Source organism: Bos javanicus, chromosome 10, assembly GCF_032452875.1.
Source record: "Bos javanicus breed banteng chromosome 10, ARS-OSU_banteng_1.0, whole genome shotgun sequence".
Taxonomy (NCBI): Eukaryota; Metazoa; Chordata; class Mammalia; order Artiodactyla; family Bovidae; genus Bos; species Bos javanicus.
The window spans coordinates 19,929,635-19,948,912 of record NC_083877.1 but is presented as its reverse complement, the minus strand read 5'-3'; the positions used below and the strand labels follow the sequence as shown (position 1 = coordinate 19,948,912).

The following is a 19,278-nucleotide window of genomic DNA, read 5'->3' as shown; positions in this document are numbered from 1 at the left end:
TTTCCTTCCACTGATACCCACGGGGCAGGCCTCATGCTAACATTCTACTTAAGCTGCAGGAAAATATGCGGACAACCAGCGATGGACAGGATACCTTACCTGTGTGAGGTCTGGTCACAGCACTCTCGTACAAGGGGATACCTTCACCTACGTTGTTAAATGCTTTCAGGGTAATCACATAGTGAGAGCTGGGATCTGAAGGAAAGAAACAAGTGGAGACACGTAAAAAACTCTCACTACAGAATTTTAAACATTCACAGATGACTGTGTGTAATCTTAATTGTAATAAAAGCCGAGTCAAGTGAAGTCGCTCAGTCGTGTCTGACTCTTGGCGACCCCATGGACTGTAGCCTACCAGGCTCCTCTGTCCATGGGATTTTCCAGGCAAGAATACTGGAGTGGGTTGCCATTTCCTTCTCCAGAGGATCTTCCCGACCCAGGGATTGAACCTGGGTATCCCGCATTGTAGGCAGATGCTCTTACCATCTGAGCCACCAGGGAAGTCTCAAAAAAAAAACCAGGTCATACTTTAAAATTTTTTTATGTGGGATTATTCTGAGGGGTGGGGAGGAATGGAAATGGGAGCATACAGATTATAGAAAAACTGGCTGGGATCAACTTCCTGTAGTCCCAGGAGCAAGGGAGACTGTTCCTGAATCTTCTCTTGGCTTCAAGTCATCAGTGGTTTAGTGATGTTACTGTATAGAGAAGAGTCTGGATTAAAAAGAATACGTAGGATTTCCATGTGTTGGAATCCCACAGGTGCAGCTTGGACTTAAACAAACCCCATTCCTTCTCAGAAGGAGGCAGCGATTGGAACAGCCAAGCTAGAGAAGTAGGAGAGAAACTGTTAAACCAGTTAACCATTGACGGTCCTTAACTCTCTGGGATGCCAACCTCATCTAGCTTTCATGCAGACTTCTTGGTTGGAGAAGACATGGCCCAGGCTTTCAACTGGCTAAGATGATGATCATGTAAAATGCTGCTAGTTAGATTTGGTGAAAAAGAGGGATATTATATAGTTGGAATAGCATTCATTCTCCTATTGGCTAAGGCAAATCTGGAAGACTCTGCTTTATCACATTCCTGATCCAGGCAAGGTTTAGTACAGGTACTTCAAGAGTCTAGTCTCAAAATGAAGACTGGGGTTCCACTGAAGCGTTGTAGGGTGGGGAGCTGACCCACACCACTCACTTCTGGTAAAGCTGGGCAGTTTTTCAAGGTGGCCACACCTCAAGTGGCCTTCATTTCTTCAAAAGCTGCTTGGTGGCCCATTTTCTAGATACCATTGAGCAGTATATAAAGGTACCTGGTCTTCCAGTGTGAGAAAGAACTGACAACAAATGGAATAAATAAGAGTTAGTACTTGACTGGCAGGAAAAGGTGCTGATATGGACAACATGGTAGAAGGTGATGCCATTCATTGAGACTGGGGACAGAAGAATCACAATACACATTTTCCAGACTTGATTCTAGGCCCCCTTCTAGTCTTACTCTTCACTCTCTGCCCATGTGCTTCCATTCATTTCCTTGGTTGGATTAGCATACATGTGTGATCCAATGCAAATTAGTCCTGACTTTTCTTCTGAGCACCAGACCTGTTCAACTGTCTATTGGGCATCTCCATCTCTTGGATGTCTCAAATCTCTCTTTCTCTCCCCTTCCTCCGCCCCTTCAGATCTGCTCCAGTTTTCCCTAGAGTTCATAAATGGCATGACTATGCATGCTGTTGTTCAAGCCAGAAACATGGGAGTCGTTAAGACCTCTCTCTCCCTCCTTCCTTACATAAGTGATCAAGTCTTGTTGATGCTACCTACATGCCTCCCACCACTCTGCCTCATTCCCTGTGCTCACTCTTTATTGGCCACCTCTCAGTCCACCGAGTGGTGTGTGCTCTCCTACGACTGGGTTGTAACCTGTGCAGCAGATTGTAACCTGTGTAATCTGTCCCCTATGCTGCAGACATACAACACTCGTATTTACTCAGACACTGCCCGTGCATCTGAAAGGGGCCATCCCAGACTGGATGACCTCTTTAAATACATAGCCTGTAGCACCTCATTTCTCCTCCTCAGCATTCTAAAAATTTAAATTATTTAAAAATTATATTATCTCTAATCATTGGAATCACATCTGCTTGATTCTCTATTTCTATTGTGCTCTATTTCTAGCACAGTGTCTGGGGTATTTGCTGATTGAGTGAAAGTCTGCAGAAGATACTAACTTTAATTTTGATTAAATTATGATAGACTATAAGATATTCTATCATGATTTATCATATTCCAGTACAGATACCCAGCAAGCAGATGTTTATATAGATTTGAAGCTCAGAGAGAGCTCTAGTTTGATTAATAAATGCATTCTTATGTGTATTTCTCCACTCCACTGACTTTTCTTTTGTTCAACATTATATGTATCTTAAATCTATCTGATAAATACTGCAAGTTTATTTTACTTTATGCCACATCAATTTTTTTTGCTGCTTCTCAGTGTGCACCTTCTTTACTACTAAAGTATGTCTACTGCCTTCAGCACACGCAGGGCTCCTTCTCAGCTCTTGTTTCCAATCACTATTCTCCCTCAGTCTTTCAAGTACAAGTCAGGCTTCTTCCCTGCCTGCTCCACTGTGCCTTACCACCTCCTCCTCCTCTGAACACACTTCACTTCAACGCTTCTGTTTCCTGTGTTTTACTTTCCTTCTCCTGTTAGACTGAAAGAGGATTTTCATTTCAGTAGTTTTGTAAAGGAAACAGTAGGAGTGGGTGACCACAGAAGTATTTTTATCCTAGCATATTCCTTTGCTCTCCTACAACTGCCTTATAAGACTGTTCATGTGGGGAACACTTCCCAGGTTAGCTGTGCTGTTTCTTCTTGAAAGGAAAAAGAAAAAGGCTACTCTGTTTTTGACTAAAGCATTAAATTGCTGCTTATCTTCTACCAGAAAAGATGACCCTAAGTAATTTATCGCTTGTTCTTGTGCTTAGTCGCTCAGCTGTGTCCAACTCTTTGTGACCCCATGGATTATAGCCCACCAGACTCCTCTGTTCATGGGGATTCTCCCAGCAAGAATACTGGAGTGGGTAGCTAGCCACTTCCTTCTCCAGGGGATCATCCCAACCCAGGGATCAAACCCAGGTCTCCCACATTGCAAGTGGATTCTTTACCGTCTAAGTCACAAGGGAAGCCCTAAGTAATTTATCAGACACTTAAAACTGTCCTTAGGAAAGATATTTACAAATAAATTTGAATAAAAAAGGTTGGTCAGGGAAGATTCTAAATTAAAAGGCAAGCCTTTCAAAGAAAGATCTCAATAATGATACCTAATTTGGAAAAATATGCCTATCTAAATCAGTTCATTTTCTATTATAAAATATTACTGTTTCTCAAAATGTTGGCTTTGTAACTCACCTTTGAGGTAATAATTTATATATAACACAATATACCCATTTATATGTACCTTTTTGGCTTTGACAAATACATATACCTGTTTAAGAGTCTACTACTTAGCACTAAACAACAAAAATAAATCACGACCACATATTCCCAACACTCTGAAGAGTCCTCCTATTGCCAGTCAACTGCAGTCAATCCCACCTCCTCGCTTTCTAGTCACCCACTCATCTTGCTGTGTCACTATAAGGGCCACACATGCTGCAATTTCATGAAAATGTATTAACACAGTACGTACTCTCTTTTGTTTTGCTTCTTTTGCTCTGCATAATGTTTGTGAGATTTGTTATGTCGTTGAGTGTACCTGTAACCCATTTCTTTTAATTGCTGACTAGTATTCCGTTGTCAGAGAAGGCAATGGCAACCCACTCCAGTACTCTTGCCTGGAAAATCCCATGGACGGAGGAGCCTGGTAGGCTGCAGTCCATGGGGTTGCTAAGAGTCAGACACGACTGAGCGACTTCACTTTCACTTTTCACTTTCATGCATTGGAGGAGGAAATGGCAACCCACTCCAGTGTTCTTGCCTGGAGAATCCCAGGGACAGAGGAGCCTAGTGGGCTGCTGTCTATGGGGTTGCACAGAGTCGGACACGACTGAAGCGACTTAGCAGCAGCAGCAGCAGTATTCCATTGTATGGATATAGTACAATTCATCACTTAACTTGTTTACCCCCTTTAGATTATTATAAATCAATTATGAACATCTGTGTACAAATCTTTGTGAAGATATGAGTCTTTATTTCTCTTGGTTAAGTAACTATGAGTGGGAATGTTGGATTGTATAGTCAACTTTTTCAGAAACCTCCAATCTGTTTTCTAGAGCAGTTGTACCTTCATACGTGTCTACCAGCAAGTATGAGTTCCAGTTCTGCATCCTTGCTGATACCTGGTATTATCAGTCTATTAAATTTTGGCAATTTTAGAGGTTGTGTAGTGATATTTTATTGTGGCTTTATCTGCATTTCTGATAATTAATGAAGTTGAGACTCTTTTCATGTGCTTACTGTCCACTCATATATCATCTTCTTTGGTATACTGTCCATCCAAATCTTTTTCCTACTTTTTTATTGGACTATTATCTTCTGAGTTTTTAAAAAAATTTTTAGAACATATTCCAGACTCAAATTCTTTGTCAGATACTTGAATGATGAGTGTTTTCTCCTGGTCTGTGGTTTACCTTTTCATCTCACAGGTCTCTTTCCAAGTAGAAGTTTTACATTTTGATGAAGCCCAATTTATTCATTTTTCATTTTTTTAAATTTGTACTTCTTTGCATCCTAAGAGATCCCTGTGTACCCCAAAGTCACATAGATTTTTTTTTCTGTATTCTACTAGACAGCATATTAAAAAACAGAGATATAACTTTGCTGACAAAGGTCTGTATAGTCAAAGCTATGGGTTTTCCAGTTGTCATGTGTGCATGTGAGAGTTGGACCACAAAGAAGGCAGAGCACTGAAGAACTGATGCTTTCAAACTGTGGTGTTGAAGAAGACTCTTGAGTCCCTTGGACAACAAGAAGATCAAACCAGCCAATCCTAAAGGAAATCAACCCTGAATATTTATTGGAAGGACTGATGCTGAAGCTGAAGCTCCAATACTCTGGCCACCCGATGCGAAGAACCGACTCACTGGAAAAGACCCTAATGCTGGGAAAGATTGAGGGCAGGAGGAGAAGGGGATGACAGATGACAAGATGGTTGGACGGTATCCCGACTCAATGGACATGAGTTTGAGTAAGCTCTGGGAGATGGTGAAGGACAGGGAAGCCTGGTGTGCTGCAGTCCATGGGGTCGCAAAGAGTCAGACACAACCAAGCGACTGAACAACAACAACCAGAAGTTTTAGTTATTTGTTTAGGTCTGTTTCTGTGTATGCTGTAAGAGTCAATGAAGGCTTCTTTTCCTTCTCACAGAATTATCCAATTACTCACGCACCTTTTGCTGAGAAGATTATCTTCTTTTCCACTGAATTATGTCAGTGTTTTTGTCAAAAATCAATTGAGCATGTATCTATTTCTGAACTCTATTCTGTTCCATTGATCTGTAACACCTAACCTTTACACCAACATTACCACAATGTCTCAGTTACTGCAGCTTTATAATATGTCCTGAAATCACATAGTATGGGTCTTCTAAACTTTATTCTTTTTTAAAAAATGTCTGCTCCTTCACTTTTTTCATGTAAACTTTAGAATAAGTTTATGAATGTCCAGGAAAAAAGTCTACTGGGATTTTACTTGAGATTGCATTAGAGAGGACTGTCATAATAATATACTGTCCTCTAATCCATAAACATGGTATCTCCATTTATTTAAGTCTTAATTTTTCTCAGCAATCATCTTCCACTCTTCAGTGTACAGATTTCCTATACATACACATACACACACACACACACACAAATAGCTTACTGTTAGTATGTAGAAATACAACTCTTTCTGCATATTGACTTTATACCTTGTGCCCTTTTAAACTCAGTTATAGTTTTAGTAGTATTTTTTAATAGATTTCTCAGGCTTTCTACCCTAGTAACAATGAGCATGAATAGTGCTCAAATACTGGTTTCCAAATATCATTTGCTATAAAAGAAACAAGGAGCAATGGCTGATTCAAGGGCAAAAGCTAGGAAAATACCAGATAAGCCTGAAACATCTTACTGAATCAAAAAGGAAGAAAGTGCTCAAATAAAGACAGGAGATGTCAAAAGGACAGAGAAACTAGTTATAGAGAGATTCCCATTGGCCATTCCTTCAATATGGAAGAGAAGCAAAGCTCTTCTTTATCAAAGAATGCTAATAAATGCAAAAGAAATAATGGAATTAGAAAATCACCACTTGAGAAACACCATAATAATGATACTGAAGATGATAAAACTACTGAGTAAAAGTTTGACAAGAAACCAGATATTTACAAAGACTCAAGGTATTTCCCTACAAGGTACTTTTGAGTTATGAAGGAAAAAAAAATAACATTATAGAAGAGAAATGTTGAAGATATCATTTTAACCAAGTGGTTAAAGTTAATGTCACTAGCATTAGGCTCTCATCTGCCTCCTGATATGGTGTACTGACAAGAATACACACATCTATGCTATTCCTTCCAAAAATGTGTAAGCTGAATATAATGATGAAATAGTACATAGGTCTAAGGGTCATTCTATAAGGCATAAATGTACTTTTCAAAAATGTCATAGTCATAAAAGAGAAAATAAAGGAACTGTTCCATATGAAAGAAAACTAATGAAACACACTAAGTAGATACATGAGATCTTGCACCAGAAAACAGTGTTTTTCTTTCATTACAAAGGACACTGATGAGACAACTAGCAAAATATAAATGAAGTCTATAGATAGTGTCTCACAGTTAATTTGCTGATTTTGATAACTGCACTGTGATTATATTAGAAAATGCCCTCATTTTAAGGAAAGGGACATTAAAGCATTAGTGGGTGGAGGGGCATCATTACTCTCAAATGGTTCCGAGAGAGATAAAACAAAATCAGGTACAAATAGCAGACAAAACGCGTTTCCCCAGTGGCTCAGTGGTAAGAGTATGCCTGCAAGGCAGGAGACACGGGTTCAATTCCAGGGTCAGGAAGATCTCCTGGAGAAGGAAATGGCAACCCACTCGAAGTGTTCTTTCCTGGAAAACCCCATGGACAGAGGAGCTACAGTGGGCTACAGTCCATGGGGTTGCAAAGATTCAGACACGACTGAGCACACACATTGGGTACACAGCAGATAAAGCACATGTGATAAAACGTTAACCTCTGGGGAACCTGGGTGAAGAATAAAAATTGTACTATTTTTGAAAGCTTTCTATAAAAATAAAATATACAATAAAAAGTTAGAAACAAATCACAGCCGCAGTTACTTCCTTTACTTAGCATACATACCCAGATTTTCGATGGTGTAATAGCGTTGTTTATAGTCTACCTTTATGGTCTGGGCATGAGGGCTGCCAATGCCATAACCAATGGCATAACCTCTGACCACAATGTTTTGATTCTCTGGAGGCGTCCAGCTTACTACGATGCTAGTGACCAGTGGGCGGACGTGAAGAGAACTAGGCACTTCTGGAACACGAGTTTCTGCGAAGGAGAGGAGAGCAAGATGAGATTCAGATGCACCTTCCTTTGTAATATTTCATTGTCCTTGGGGCAAGGTGTTTAGGCTTCTGCCAAATCATCTGGGGCTAAGTCTTTTTTTTCCATTATGGCCAAGAATTCTCAAAGAGAATCTGCATGTATAGTGAAGTACGGCCACAGTTTAACTGCAGCCTAACTCAACCTGAAACACAAGACACTGCAGGATTATTATAATTTGGAAGGAAAGACAAAGAGGTCCAAGAGCCTTCCTAATGGAGAAAAATAAACTGTCTTTCCACTGCTGCCCACTCCTCTTGGTCCCACAGCTGATTACCACACTCCATCAGGTGGAATGAGAAAGGAACAGCACACTAAATAGAAGCCTGCTGTCAACAGGTGATCACGTTTCACATGACAGTGATGATATCAGTTATTTACTCCCCAAACTAATACGGTAAGTCAGAAAATACGAAACTCAGAACCACAAACTGATTTAAATGGTGGGAGACTAAGAGGCTTTAAAAGGTGGCAATTTGCAGTATCGTTCACACACATTATCTCAAGGCATAAATTCCTACCTCTATTTAAAAATCAGTAAACAAAGAATTACATTAAGTACCCAGGTCTTTTGCCTTTTAAGCGGAGCACTTGTCTCTGATAAAGGCAACATACACACACTCATATGGAGTCACTGAATAAACTGGTGAGAAAAACGGCGAGGTTTCTAGGACTAAGGGAAAAGGGAAACATAACTAAAACAAAGGCCAGTCTACAGGGTGCAGCCTTAAATTTTAGATCATCTGCCTACTTAATGGCCTTGGTAAAAAAGCCAGACTTAAAGCACCTGCACATTTTTACTTGTTCTGGTTCTACTTACAGGGACAGTTCTCAAAAGGCCACTATAAAAAATACATTTCAGGAGACTTGCTATATTACAGGAACGACAGCAGTATAATCCACAAAAATTCATAGATTTTAGCCACATACACCCCAAAATCTATGCCTTTATAGTTTGACTCATTTGACTTCAGTTACTACCCAGACTGTTTCAATCCTGCTGATTGTTGCTCTTACCATCTAAGTCACTTTCAAAAGTTTCAGCTGACAGCCAGTCAGTAGCTGGGCCTGTACCATTGACTGTTAGAGCAGCCACTCGGAAATTATATTCAGTTCCCCGATCAAGACCTGCGATGCAAACAATTTAAAAAAAACAGATGAAACAAGAGTTTTGGAAAAACAAAAGATTAAAACCTCCCATTAAAGCCAGTATCTCACTTACCATCTTAGTACAAAGCTACTACCCTAGTGGCTTAGTCGGTAAAGAACCTGCCTGCTATGCAGGAGACCCAGGGTCGATCCCTGGGTCATGAAGACCCCCTGGAGAAGGGAACGGCTATCCACTCCGGTATTCTTTCTTGGAAAATCCCAGGGACAGAGGAACCTGTTGGCTACAGTCCATGGGGTCACAAGAGTCAGACATGACTTAGTGACTGAACTACCAACACCACCACCACCTCTTCCTGGTAACATTTCAGTTAAAGTTAATACAGAACAAGCAATACATAAATATACCACAGAGGAGCTCCTATCTCTAGATAGGAAGCCCAAGAATCCAAGAGCAAAACAAAATAAAGCAAGCTCCCAGGAGACTTTAGACCTTTGAAAAGAGCTTGAAGGCACCTTAGAAATGAGGGCTTTCCAGGAGGTGCTAGCGGTAAACAACCCGCCAGCCAATGCAGAGACATAAGAGATGCGTGTTCCATCCCCAGGTCGGGAAGATCCCCTGGAGGAGAGCGTGGCAAAATGGGCTTCTTGGTGGATAAGACGGTAAAGAATCTGCCTGCAATCCAGGAGACCTGGGTTTAATCCCTGGGTAGCGAAGATCCCCTTCTTGCCTAGAGAATTCCATGGACAGAGGAGGTGGCGGGCTACAGTCCATGGGGTCACAAAGAGTCTCACACGACTGAGCAACTAATACTTTCACTTTTTCACTTTATTTTGTTACTAAGGAGGCTAAGACCAAAAACAGCCCAAAGGAATGAGAGTTACAACAAAGGAACAAAGTCAGTTGGTCTCAGAACCAAGACCAGAAAATAAGCAGAGGTGTAACTCCTACCACTTTACCTCTGTTCTCTGGGTCACCCCATAACCACAAAAGAAACATTTTAAGCATCAAATATGGCCTAGAAATCTATTTCTCAACAACCTACTTGCTCATAAGTATTACAATAAGTAAAAGAGGAATAAAGCCTTTTTACAGTGCAATCTTTCATATTTACTATTAGCTAATGAAGTACACGATATAAGAATGTATCAAAGGTAACAAAGATATACATGTAAAAGTCTACAAAGTGGAGTAACAGTCAACTTTTTTCTTTTTGTGTTAAAATACATATAATATAAAATTTATCATCTAAGCCATTTTTGAGTGTACAGTTCACATTCATACATTTTGATACCAGATATTGTGAAAGGTCTTATAAAGGTTATGAAAAATTATCCTACACCTCCCATTATTCAAATAACAGGATCACTGGCCAGAAACTAGTACAAAAATTCCTAAGGGAGAGCTACTGAGAGAGAGGTTGGCCAGGATGCAGGACGAGCCCTGGCTCAGCTAATTCTGTCACATGGTATGAGGAGAGGTGGGCCTGTTCTCTGTACGCCCATCCTGATTGGTGTTGGTCCACAAGCAAGCAAGCAAGCAGCAAGACAGGAAGAGAAACAGAATAGCTGGGCCCTAGTCAGTTTACCCCTCTCTCCTTCCTGCACACACTGAACAGAAAGTGCCAGAGTGGGCCACACAGGCATCTGTAACTGTTAACAGATAACAGTCTGGACTATTAACAAACAGGCTCTAGAAGAATTCAACCAATCAGGTTATCATTCCCTCTCCTCTGAGGAATTGGAATGTAAGAGTGAGGGCAAGTGGGAGAGAGTGCACACGAGTAGGTAAAGTGAGAGTAAGTACAGAGGCTAAACTCCTCTCCCTCAAGATGACCTACAAAGCTCGCAGGTTAAAACCAAGGCACTCGATCCATATTATAAAGATACAGCAGAATGTGTTAAATGCTGTAAGTAGTACAAAAGAAACAACAATTACTGGCTAAACCTTAAAATCCTGTAATTTGTTGTTCAATACAAGATCTTGGGACCCCATACTATTCCCTTTATCAGCTTCAAGTTAATGCTCAAGAGAATAACAACCTTCCTTTCTCAGGTTCGATATCTGGGTTGGGAAGATCCCTTGGAGTAGGAAATGGCACCCTACTCCAGTACTCTTCCCTGGAAAACTCCATGGGCAAAGGAGCCTGACAGGCTACAGTCCACGGGGCTACAAAGAATCAGACACGACTGAGAGACTAAGTGCACATACACCTTTTGCTCATCATCATATAAAAGTTCAATAAAGTCTATTAAATGAATGAATGAATCTAAATATAATTTTAAAATGCAAGAATTTTCTTGATAAACAAAAGGCTTTTTTTATTAAGAAAGTGGTATTTTGCTTATACATCAAATGTTTCATTGAGAAAATGAATAGTCTCCTCAGGGGCAAGGACTGTATCTATGTTTATTTATTAGAAATAAGAACCGCGACTGGTATATAATAAGTACCTACTATTAAATATTCAAAATAAAAGCCTCATCTTTGGGAAATGTTATTCACCTGGGTCTGGAGTATAATCAGACTGACTTTTAAAAACATCCATGACCAGTTCTGCAGTAATGCTCCTTTGGTGAGATTTCTCAGCAACACTCCTGCAGTCGTATTTATCTCCTGCAGCTTAGAGCTGCGGGGTTCAAGTGAGTAAATAAGAAAATGGAAAGATACCCTTGAGGACAAACGTTCTCCTTGCATGGCTGTGGCCATTCACAACTGTTTCAGGTCACGGATACCCAAGTGGTGTCAGTGTTAGAAGAAATCATTTTGTAGGCCTCTGCTACCACCTAGACTGAGTAAGATTCTTTGCTTATGTAGCTTTGTTTACGTGGATAATACATTAAAATAATTTCACCACAGAACCGGCAAAACCTGTAAGAGTATATTTTACAATTTTTATCAGGTCAGAAGTTGACTGAACTATTACAAATTCCTTTAAACCATTTTTGATTTGTGTAAGTCAACAGCCCGGAGCAGTCATTAGACTAGCGTTAATTCAAAGTTTGAGAGAGACACTATCTTTGAGCTTTTGCCTACATGCAAAGCAGCTTACCTTCAATCAGCTGTGACAGCTGTGTCCCAGACACCAAGGTCTCAGTGACATCACTCTTTCGGGAAGCCTTTCGGTAGCGAACCTTGTAGCCAGTAATCTGTCCATTTTGTGCGGCTGGAGGAGGTGGCTGCCAGTGAATCACAATACTCTAGGAAACACAAGATTAGAGGGAAAGACAATATATCAAATCTTGGTCCTGTTTTATGTATTACTACCCTGAATTCACTGTGTAAGAGAAGGACTACAAAGGCAACAAAGTGTTGAGAGTTTTATTACTAAGCTATTTGATAATCACTAAAAGATAGTTTTAAATTTTAAAACCCTCAAAGATGGAATGGGGAGACTGTATTTGTGGGGAGTGCACTCTGGCACCTGATCTATTTTGCTAGAATGAAGATACCAGGCAAAAGTCTCAGGAAAGTTTCTGAAGGAAACCATGAGGCCAGAGGCATGTGGATGAGGAAGTAAATCAGTGTTAGGTTCTCTTCTACCTCTACTGTAAGAAGAGTGAAATTAGATAGTTTCTGTCTAAAACTTTTCAAAGAGGGGACTGTTAATTATCAGCTGATTGTTTCTTAAAAGAAAAGGAGTCCCAGATTACTTTTTGAAAGGACTGCCTGTCTCAGTTGTCTATGCAGCCCAGGAGGGGCTCTGGGCATCTGAGAGGCACACGTGGTCTTCAGGGCACAGTGAACTTGCCCAGGAGAGCTGGCTACAGCAGTGCAACCATAGGACAGATGTCTGCCTTTGACTCACTCTGGGTTCACCTCACAGTACTAAATGGCTCCAGAATCATAAACCACATCACCAAGGTTCTGGATGTTGAAGGTCTATAACACCATGGTTTACATAGTAACAGCAGTATACTTGCAGAAAGGCTAAAGTAATTTTGGCATTAGAGAAAGGCAGTAAAATTAAACAGAATAAACCAAACTTGGCGTCTAAGTCCAGCTTTAAACTGGCAAGTGTAATATCTATGTCACTTTCTTTCTCTGCTTGATTATGATTGTTTTGATAGAGAATCTCCCTCTTTATAAGCCCTCCTGAGGCCTAACAGGCTACCCGTAAAAATGAACAACAGCAATATAAAGTTTTACCTTTGAATTTCTTACTTCTAAAGACAGATTCTGAGGAGCAGCACTGGGAACTGCACAGACCAAAAAAAAAACAGAAAGGAAATGAAAAAAAAATTTTTAATTTCAATTACATCATGTGACTGTTCTTGGCCAGACCTTATACAAATGAGCATCTCAAACACAGATACGCAACCTGAAAGGCTAACCCAGGAGCCAGTGTCCTCATGTTGACAGCAGTATTTGGATAAGGTGTGGCCATATATGTCATTTAAAATGAGACACATTCACATATACACACATCCATACCCAAGTAAGGATATACCTTTGGGAAGTCAGATACTTATTTAAAGGATATGATGATGACTCTAAACTTCTCTAGAGCCCAATTATATTCTGAACCTTTAATGTATTCTTCTGAATATTCTTGGGAATAGCTATCTTTATTTTGGTGTACAATTTCTGGAAATGAGCCTAATGAATATGGGAAGTGAATCAGCTGGGTATCATTACAAGTCCAAAGTGTGATGTACACAAATCAACGACCTTGGCTTTCTTGTGGGGTTCCTAAACTGGTTTTGAAGGCAGTTTCCAGGAGAGCAAAGAGTTGTTAAACAATGGAAGTCCAGTTAAGTAACCATTTGGCTTCTGAAGGCAACTATATAGCAGGAAATACTCATTCAGATGTGAGAGGTTTGGGACTATTAGTTACAAAACAGCTGTATAACTAGTTTCTCACATATTAGAACATAAGACAGGGTATCTCAAAGTTTATTGTACATATGCCCTCCAGTGTCTTCTTTTGTAGTAACTATAGAAAGAAAAAAAATTTAAGAAAACCTAATTAGTTTCTTCTCCAACCACAAAATGCTGACTTTAGCTTTTCTCTCCTAATCCATACATGGAAATTTCTCCCTTCCATTCTGATACCTGGTGACCAGATACATAACTCAGTGCCCACTGTGGTGTAGTTTTCTTGGAGGATAGAGAGGATAGAGATCTCTCAACCCAGAGATTCAGAGGGTCTGGAGAAGGACTTCTCCATTTGTGTTCTGAAAAAAGTCCGTGGATGGTTTCAATCATCTCCTTTTAAAGAACCTCTGACTCAGCTGCAGAGGCACCAACATAATTGTTGTTGCTGTCTTCTTCTCTTTCATCATCACCACCACCATCACGGCTAAGATCCGCTTCATGCTCCTACATGGCCAGTAGTTTAATCCTCACAACAATCCTACAAAGGAGTTTCTATTATTATCTCACTTTACAGATGACAAACTACAGCTGCAGCTCAGGGGAGTTAACTTGCTCAAGGTATTTGTTTCAACTGGTGTAAGAACCAAGATTTCTCTTCCTCTGAAGTGCTGCCCTTAACCAACCACGCTGAGACACATTCAGTTCCTGCAAGAGGCACTGCAGTCAGCATGCCAACCCACTTGATGCACTTAGAAGTGGCTCATGGGTAGATTTAAAAGCCTATGTTAAACACAGGCTAACCAAAATACAGTCCTCATTAACTTTTTATCCTGAAAAATGTCAAGTGCAAACAGTGGCAAGAAGAATACAATGAACACCATATACTCTTTTCCTGCATTTACCACTTGTTAATATTCTGCCGCATCTGCTTTATTTCTCTCATTGTATTTATACATATTTATCTATCTACATATTGTTTCTGGAGAGCTGAGAGACAGTTACAGTCATTATGATACTTCACCCCTAAATACTACAGTATGTATTTCTTAAGAAAACATTCTCCAACAAAATTATAATACAATGATCACATTAAAATCTAATTAGCACAAAACTACTATCAAATATACCTACAAATGTATCTAAGTTTTAATACTGACTGATACTATACCCACCTAATTATTAAGTAATTGTACCAAGAGTGTCTTTATACTGATTTTACTCCCAGATTCAGGAATCAAAGATTATACATATTTTATTTTATTCTATATGTCTTTACTTTTCTTTAATCCTATAATGACTCCCCTTTTTCGTTTCTTTCATGAGACTAATATTTTCTAAGAATTCAAGCTAGTTTATTTTTTTGCAGAATGTCCGCCAATTTGGATGTATGTCTAGCTGTTCCATCACGATCACACTTAGAACGTTTTTGGCAGGGATACAGCACAGGTGAGACAGATGAAGCTACGTCTTTCTTGATGCAGCACATTACATGATGCCAGTCTGCTCCTTTGATGGTGATGTGATGTCTCACCCCTTGTTTAAAGGAGTCAAACTACAGCTCTTAAAACTTGTTTAGACATTCAGTGTAAAGGCTATAAAATATACACACATTTTTAAGAAAAAGACATTTTTGAAATATTTGGATTTAGCTGAGTTTCAGGTTACAATATATACAAAGTGTAATGAACTGTTATTTTCTGTTCTACTCTAAAAATATCTTTTAAAAAAATGTGGGTCTTGACCTACTCAGTTTCACTAGCAAGCTGTACTTTGAAAACCACTGCTTTAGGTCATAGGTCTAAGCAAATAACAGTGAGATATAAACTGTCACAAAATATTGAGGAGTTAAAAGACCTATTTGGCATGGAAATATAATTGCTATGTAGAGTAAGGGCAGCCCTCCAATAGCCTTGGATGATCTGTTCTATGAACAAGCAATAATACTCACTTATACAAAAAAATCTACTAAAAATAAAATACCAAGAAGCTATCCAAGTACCAGGTACTACATGTTCTATGAGCTCTCAATGGATTCTTATAGCCACCCAATGAAGCTGGTATTATCTAAATTTCACATGTAAGGAACCATGCTCAGACATGTAAAGTGACTTGACTGAAGTCACACTACCAGAACTGGTATGTGAACCAAATCTTCTTGATATTGAAGCCCTGATCTTGTTACTATGCCACCAGGGCCCCCAAGCTCGGTATTCTGTTCCAGAGGAAGCAAACTCACCATCTGAAAAAGTTCGAACAGCAACATCTTGTGTGGAGACTCCAGGACCATGTTTATTGTAGGCCACCACTCGGAAACTATACTCCGTGTATTTTTTCAATCCATTAATGGTGTGGGAGTGACTGGAAACATCAACATCCTTGAGTAAAATAAAACATATATATGTATGTGTATATATATATATAAGCCAAAAGAAATGAAGCAAATAATTAACTATACAAATTCTATATTTGACATAATGCAGATTTTTGTCCCTCTTATAGAACGTTATTTCAATAGTCAAAGCAAATTTATCATAAACACTGGCAATTTGCTGAGAAATACTTCTTAATAATGTTTAGTGACCGTTGATGGCAAAAACTGCAGAATGAACCTTGGTACTAAGAAACAGAATTTATCAACTCATCATTTCTTATGCATATTTTTTCCTCAGATTTCTAGACAAGCAGGTATTGAGTTTTTGAAATATACTTCAAATCTACTACTCCAATCAATGCATTAAAAAAGGGCTTCATATTATACCTGTTCTTTATCAGTCCCCTTTTCCATGTAGTACAGTTTGTAATTCTGAATTTCCCCATTTCCAGACAACGGTGTTTCCCAGGTGACAGTGATAGAAGTCGGTGAAGTTGCACAGGCTCGGATGTTAGGTGCTGGGCCAGGGAGCTGAACTAGAAGGAAGATTTCAAGATGGCAAGATATAAATAAAATTTATTGTACCCCTCAAGACCACTCTCAGCAATAACGGCACCCTGGCTATGTTTTCAAAACGATAAAAACAGTTAAACTAAGAAAACAAGTGATTTGATTCAAGAGGTTTCAGGATAATATATAATTAAACGATTTCCCTCTTTATGACCGCAAAACCAAAAATTATCTGTGAAATATCTCCAATTTATTCAAAGAAAAAAGTGAACACTGAAGAATTCTTGTGGTTTATAAAATCCTATTTTGCAGCAGGACTGCAGCACATATAGGCAGACATCACAGAAAGGAGCCCTCTCTTGACAGGCTATGGGGATACAATGAATGGTGGACAGAGGCCCTGCCCACAGAGAACTCCAGTTTAGAGTGAAGTCAGACATACAGTTACAAAGAAGATCATAAAAGTGCTGGCAGATTAGGCAACAACTGTAATGAAAATGGAAAGGAGATAGTACATAATTTTGCTCTGGGCAGGGTCGTTAGGAAAGGGAAGGACTGAAGTAGACTTTTAGGGAGCAGAAAGAATTAACAGTTTTCTGAGACATCAAGGGAGATAGTACTCTGGTCAATGGGGGTGACAGGTGAGAAGACAGTGTTACATGGTTCAGGCTGAAACAGGGAATAGATATAGGATACAGAATGCTATAAAGGATAACAAGAGCCAGATAAGGCCCTGCTCTGAGTCTGGATTATTTCTTGTAGGTGTTAGATAATTACTGAAAAATTACGAGCGGGAATATAACAAGACATGACCAGATTTGCCTTTAGAATGAGCATATGAACACATGCACAGAAGAAAAACAGCAAGGGAATAAGACTAGATAAACACTCATTTTAAAAAGAGCTACCATTTATTGAATGTTTGCTATCAGTCCAGCATTAAGTGCTTTACATTTAAATGTTTTACATTTAAATTATATTTACGTAATCTTCACACAAACCCAAATGAGACAGATACTATTATCATCCCTACTTATGGATGAGGCTGAGAAGTTAAGAACCATTCCCAAATGATGGAAAAATTGGTGAGTGGTGGAGCTGCGAACCAAGCCCTTCCTGGTTCTAAAATGTGGACTCAGGAAGATCAGGTAGGGAATTATGACAAGACCTTCTGAAGGAAGATGTGACTAGAAGACCCCATGAGTGAGTGACTGACCGATCGTCTGCCCAGTTCACATCCTTTTTTACTATATTCTTTTCGTCTGACTGTCAGGTTCCAGTCCCAATTTATATACAAACCCTGGGCAGCTGCCTGTGTCTATACTCTGGTGGACACTCTGCATCTGAAAATCGTTTCTCTGGTGCCAGCGTTTTTGTAACAGACATCCATTAGACTTAAGGAAAGGGTGGGGGGGGGGGCGCGGAAACTAACAAAATGTAAAACAAACTGGCTTTCTTAAATAACAGCATGACAGCTTAAGATTAGTTTAGCTACCAAAGTAGAGAAACCTGAATATGGTTATTCTGACAGTTGTTTGCTTTATTTAGTCATGAATCATGTTATTCACTTAATGTTAAGAGCATATTTTGCACAGCCTGACAGGTGGGATTTGTCACACTTCTGCTGCTATGGAAAACTTTCCTCTAACTTTTTAAAAGGGAAGGAAAACAGAACAAATTCCCTTGAAATCACTTTCAGTATATTCACTGGTTAAACTTAGGCAAATATGATCCTAAAAAAGGCACTAATAAATTCTTTTGTCTGTACAGTGGCATTAAAACATGTGAAAAAATTTAAGTTGGCTTGAAAAGCTAAAAATGTAAAATATTTTCCAAGGGCTGACTCTAACACTTTGGCTCTCCCCACCCCCGCCTGAACACATCCAGATGAAATCTCTTTCCACTGACTCCTCTTTTGCCAAAACATGTTAATAGTCACTCTGCATCCCCAAAACAGTCTCCCCAGAAGCTGTTGCTCCTTCCATCTATATTCTTCAGTTCAGTCGTTCAGTCACGTAAAACTCTTTGTGACGCCACAGACTGCAGCACGCTAGGCTTCCCTGTCCATCACCAACTTCCAGAGCTTACTCAAACTCATGTCCATTGAGTTGGTGCTGCCATCCTACCATCTCATCCTCTGTCGTCCCCTTCTCCTCCTGCCTTCAATCTTTCTCAGCATTAGGGTCTTTTCTAATGAGTCAGTTCTTTGCATCAGGTGGCCAAAGTATTGGAGCTTCAGCTTCAGCATCAGTTCTTCCAATGAATATTCAGGACTGATTTCCTTTACTTCTGACTGGTTTGATCTCCTTGCAGTTCAAGGGACTCTCAAGAGTCTTCTCCAACACCACAGTTCAAAGAAGCATCAATTCTTCAGTGCTCAGCTTTCTTCATGGTCCCACTCTCATATCTATACTCTTAGCTACTTTCTTTTAATCAAACTCCCTTGAATAAATGATCACAATACTGCCCATTTACCAGTCCTTGTCTGGTACCAGACTATTGTGTGAACAGAAGTCTTACTCATCTTTACATCTTGCTGCCTAGCACAGTGCCTGGCACATGACAGGCACTCAATAAATCTCTTCTTTCATCTCTAACTTGACAGTGCCCCTTTTTAGTTCTGTAATTCTCAGTAGTCTGACTTTAGGTTCTGAAGTGATCAAGAAAACCACTGGTTTTTTCCAAAGGCAAACGTGAATACGTACAGACACACAAATATTTTCATGTACAGCCCCAGGATGGAACCCTTGCACTGAATCGAATTCAGTGGTCTCTTTCATTTTCATCATGACTCACCCTGCGTGTATACTGCTAATCCTAGTTTTGGGATTGGGTCAAGCGGTTTCCTTCCCCAAGAATGTTTGCTCTAAGCCAAATGC

At 39.7% G+C, this 19,278-nt stretch overlaps 1 protein-coding gene across 7 annotated transcripts in view; it reads right to left on the bottom strand.

Annotated features, from left to right (window-relative positions):
• Positions 1–19,278, bottom strand: part of NEO1 (neogenin 1) — a 240,569-nt gene that overhangs the window by 36,955 nt on the left and 184,336 nt on the right. For all 7 annotated transcript variants that reach the window (XM_061430300.1, XM_061430303.1, XM_061430297.1 and 4 more), the window contains exons 10-16: positions 16,277–16,425; positions 15,755–15,893; positions 12,850–12,899; positions 11,753–11,900; positions 8,610–8,720; positions 7,344–7,538; positions 100–195 (exon numbers count right to left, since the gene is read on the bottom strand). In XM_061430300.1, the coding sequence (XP_061286284.1) occupies positions 100–195; positions 7,344–7,538; positions 8,610–8,720; positions 11,753–11,900; positions 12,850–12,899; positions 15,755–15,893; positions 16,277–16,425 (888 nt within the window). The remainder of the gene's footprint in view (positions 1–99; positions 196–7,343; positions 7,539–8,609; positions 8,721–11,752; positions 11,901–12,849; positions 12,900–15,754; positions 15,894–16,276; positions 16,426–19,278) is intronic.